General features: G+C 35.5%; 1 protein-coding gene across 1 annotated transcript; it reads right to left on the bottom strand.

Annotated features, from left to right (window-relative positions):
• Window positions 1–672: 672 nt before the first annotated feature.
• Window positions 673–1,068, bottom strand: LOC129968233 (uncharacterized). Its single transcript, XM_056082086.1, has one exon. It carries the CDS (start codon window positions 1,066–1,068, stop codon window positions 673–675), a length of 396 nt encoding a protein of 131 aa, XP_055938061.1.
• Between the last annotated feature and the right edge of the window lie 2,930 nt (window positions 1,069–3,998).

Raw genomic sequence — 3,998 nt, 5'->3', positions numbered from 1 at the left:
ACCGAATGTGCACAGCTCTCTTCCTTTTGCAATTATCTTGTTAACTTTATATTCGAACAGCGAGACAGACGAACTTTCTCTGAGCAGATTTTACTCAAAATTTGACTGAAATTTGTAAAATTGATGTAAAGGCCGTTTTTAACCAAAGACCAAATTTCAAGTGTCCAACTCAAACCGTTTGTGAGTTATCTTAGTCACAGACAGACAGATGGATATTTTTCAAAAATGTATTTTCCGAGATAAGGGAGATCTAAATTCATTCGTCAAAAACTCAAGTTCGAATTTCTTTTTACCATTACTATACTTTCTCTATATTGCATATACGAAAAAGTAAAAAGCTATATATATATAAAATTTTGTATACAGATAGTGTACTAAAGTGTAGATCCATATGAAATTTTGAACTAAATATTTGAAGAGCTTCGACGATCTGTTGTTCTATATATTCGAACTAGCTATTACCCGCGACTTCGTTCGCGTGGAAAATTTGATGTGTATGTATGAGAACTGACGGTCTGATCAAAATGTAAAATGTTATCAAACCGTATCATTATAGTGCAGTTGAACGCAGAGCCTGATATGATATAATCAAGAAACTTGTAACTGATTGAGAAAGGTCTACGGGAAAATTTCAACATTTATTTTTATTCTAATACCATAATGTATACAATATTAAGCCCTGGTTTGGCCCTGGGATTTATTGATCGTCAATGTAAAAGCCAATTTTAAGGGAAATTGCAACCTCTTGAAACAAAATGGCAAGATGTTTGGAATAACAGATATGCGGGGAATTAAAACACTGTCCCCTTTAGCATCTCCTGTAATTACGGCAGCTTTTATAATATCACTGCCAAGCTCTCTGATACGAAGCCTGCTGCTGTTGCACAGTCTTTGTGCATCAAGACTTTGCATCAGCAGAGCTAGAACGCCAAAGTTAAGCTCCAGCTTATGCGACGATACACCTGTTAACTCTGAGGAGTCGAGAAATACAACGGGATAGGCAGTATTAACGTCATTAGCCATCACAGTTTCTATGGATGTGTATAGTTTTAAATTTCCAACTATCATGTCTCATTTTTTATTTAATTTCTTGACTCACTCGTTTTTTGGCGACAATACTGCCCTCACACACAATCATTCTTCCTTATTTATACTAACCTTCAAATTGGAAAAAACTTGCATGATAAGTTCATCTTCTGTAGCCACTGGATAGGAAAATTCTTCTGAAAATAGAATTATCCCATCTGCATCTGTTTCTAGACGACCTTCTTCAATATGCAGAATCTTATCTGAAAAGACACCTGATTCATGGTCGTTGCACAGTTGGACGCGCATGTTGCACATAAGATGGAGCTCTTTAGTCCTAGACCACAGCCTTGAGAAATGCATTTATTTCATCCGCCAGTGTGGCCCTCTCAATAATTGGCAGTGTTTGTCTAACATCGCCTGTGCGCAAAACAACAACGCCGCCAATCACCACCTGGTTGCCGTGGATGTCCTGCAGGTTGTGATTTAATGCCTCTAGTTTATGCTTGAGTGACATTGTGCACTCTTTTCATACTGTTAACATGCACTAATGCAAAAGAGCTCCCCGGTCGCAGTTTATGGGGATGTTGCATGTTGGGGTATCTTCGATTGCAAGATTAAGCAACAATTTGAAAACGGAATGTGCAGTCCGACCACTATTAAGCAAAGTTGCAGCTATGCCCGAGGAAGCTACAGCCAGAGTTATATTGCGGTCCTTGCGGAGTTGGGCTAGCAGAGATTCAGTACAAACGTCTTACCCTTGCCCCCCTGGTTCGTCAAGAAAGAATAATCCCTCTTCTCCACTATTACTTGGTACAAAATCGTTTCGTAGACTTGACGCTACTTGGGAAGTAATCATAGTGTAATTTCATTAAACTGCACTTCTAAGACCGCGGTGTCGTAGTTTAGCTCCTTCACAAATTCGCTTGATAATTCCCTCTTTTCGCTGCGGTGTGGGTAGACCGAAATCAGATAGACATTTTCCAGATATAGAAATCATTTTATCCTCAATCAATATAAAAGTTCCGTTAATGATTAGGTCATTGTGAGTGCTTTCCAGCCTATGCACGATATCTTCTTATAAAGCATCCTTGTAAGTATCCCACAGCAGGAGGGGGGTTGACAGTTCGCAAGTGTTCACTAAAATTGCAAAAGGTCTTCTAGCTACTTCGTAGCCCGAGTTTTATTACTCCTCTTCGAAAGATTAGATTAGCGTTTTCTGCGCATTTCGAAAAAGTATCAAATAATAACAAATTAAAAAAAATAAAACTAACCTGAAAAAACGATTTACTTAAAACTATAAATAAATTTATTAAAAGTGTATAATAAACAAAATCGAAAATCAAGTCCGTATTTCTTTAAAATCAAGTTAAGTCTATTTTATTTATCAATCGAGTTTGAGATAGCTACAACAGTATAATACACATAATTTTTAAACTTTTAATTAAAATGAAAATATAGTTGTCAACAATCAGAATACACTGCGCATGCGTGAATTTTCAATTCCAGTAGGCGTAACACAAATGCGTGAATTTTCCACTTCAGTTAGGGTAACGCAATGCAGATTAGAAATTTTTTATTTCCTTTATTCTGTTTTATTTTAATTTAAAAGTACTTCAGAATGAATCCGAAATATCGATTAATTAACAGTATTTAATTTCAAATGCATCAAACGCTAAGAAAATGAACAGAATCATTTGAAATAATCGATCGAAAACGTATTAAGCCTAGCCTCTTTTGCGTGGAAATGAAAAACAACAAAAGCCCTACTCATTTGGCGGCGGGGAAATGAAAACTTTTGGAGGAAAGTTAGTTTTTAATTAATAAAAAATTAACCACTGAATTAACCGGAACTAATAGTAGCCTATGTCCTATTCCAGACTATAATCTATCCCTGTGCTAAATTTCATCCAATTCCGCTCAGCCGTTCTGGGATGATTGACTAACAAACATCCATCCATCCATCCAAACTTTCACATTTATAATAGTAGTATAGATGAATGAAAAAATAATTAATGTCCGATAAATTAAAAATTAAAAATACAACGCTTTAAACAAAAATAATTTCTCATTGGATCCTGGTGTTAAATCCGAAATTATGAGCCAATTTTCGGTTTCAAACAGAATGCATTTCGATGCCCAAAATGCATTTCGATTTTATTTACTCTACTTCGAAGCACAGCATTCTCAAGAGCGGGACTCTGAGAATAAAAATTCTGCCATTCGTGGCTTCCACGACCTTGATCAAGGTCAAGAATTTTATGAGGGAGGGAGAGAGGGAAGGGAAGGTATAATACCTTTATTAGTAAGTTTGTCAGAAAGTTTCAGGCAAAGTGACCACTCCTCTTAGTTTTTTTTTTTTTTCTTCTATATTTTGCACACGAGATAGGAAATTAAAATAAAAATGACTTCGACTTAGTCTCTAATAACGTTCAGATATAAAATCTCTTTTTTGTTACAAAGTTTGTAAAAAAATTTAAGAATAATGGATGAGGAATTTATTGGGCTCTCATCTACATATTTCAATGCTTGCTTTCTTCCAGCGATTCAGTTTGAATATCGCCAATGGTAATGAAAATCTACATTATCACACACCCATTAACTCAACGGACAAAAATAGATTTTAATTCAGAGATATAAACCGGGAGAATACAAATTAGCATCAGGAATAGTATAGGAAGAAATAATTGATGCTTCCATTAAAAGATAAATGAGCAATCAGCATAGAATTTAGAGGAATATATTGATTAATGTGGAAAATTATAAGGTGGTGCTTCTTAATACGTACATATTTTCATTAATCAGAATAATGGCATTTAACTTCCATTTTGTACATGGGACCGCGTTTAGCAAAGGTTCGGATGTTCTGTGATTTTCTTAGAGGAGGTGTGATGGATTTCGAGAACGTTTACACCTTGCTTATATTCTACATGAAATATCATTGGCCACACACATTGCCAATGATGATTATC

The sequence above is a fragment of the Argiope bruennichi genome, chromosome 5, assembly GCF_947563725.1.
Source record: "Argiope bruennichi chromosome 5, qqArgBrue1.1, whole genome shotgun sequence".
NCBI classification, from domain to species: domain Eukaryota; kingdom Metazoa; phylum Arthropoda; class Arachnida; order Araneae; family Araneidae; genus Argiope; species Argiope bruennichi.
This window is presented reverse-complemented; position numbering and strand designations above follow the sequence as displayed.

Bases quoted from the DNA above. Each gene is read 5' to 3' on its own strand.
- LOC129968233 (XM_056082086.1), bottom strand. From the start codon at position 1,068: ATGATAGTTGGAAATTTAAAACTATACACATCCATAGAAACTGTGATG.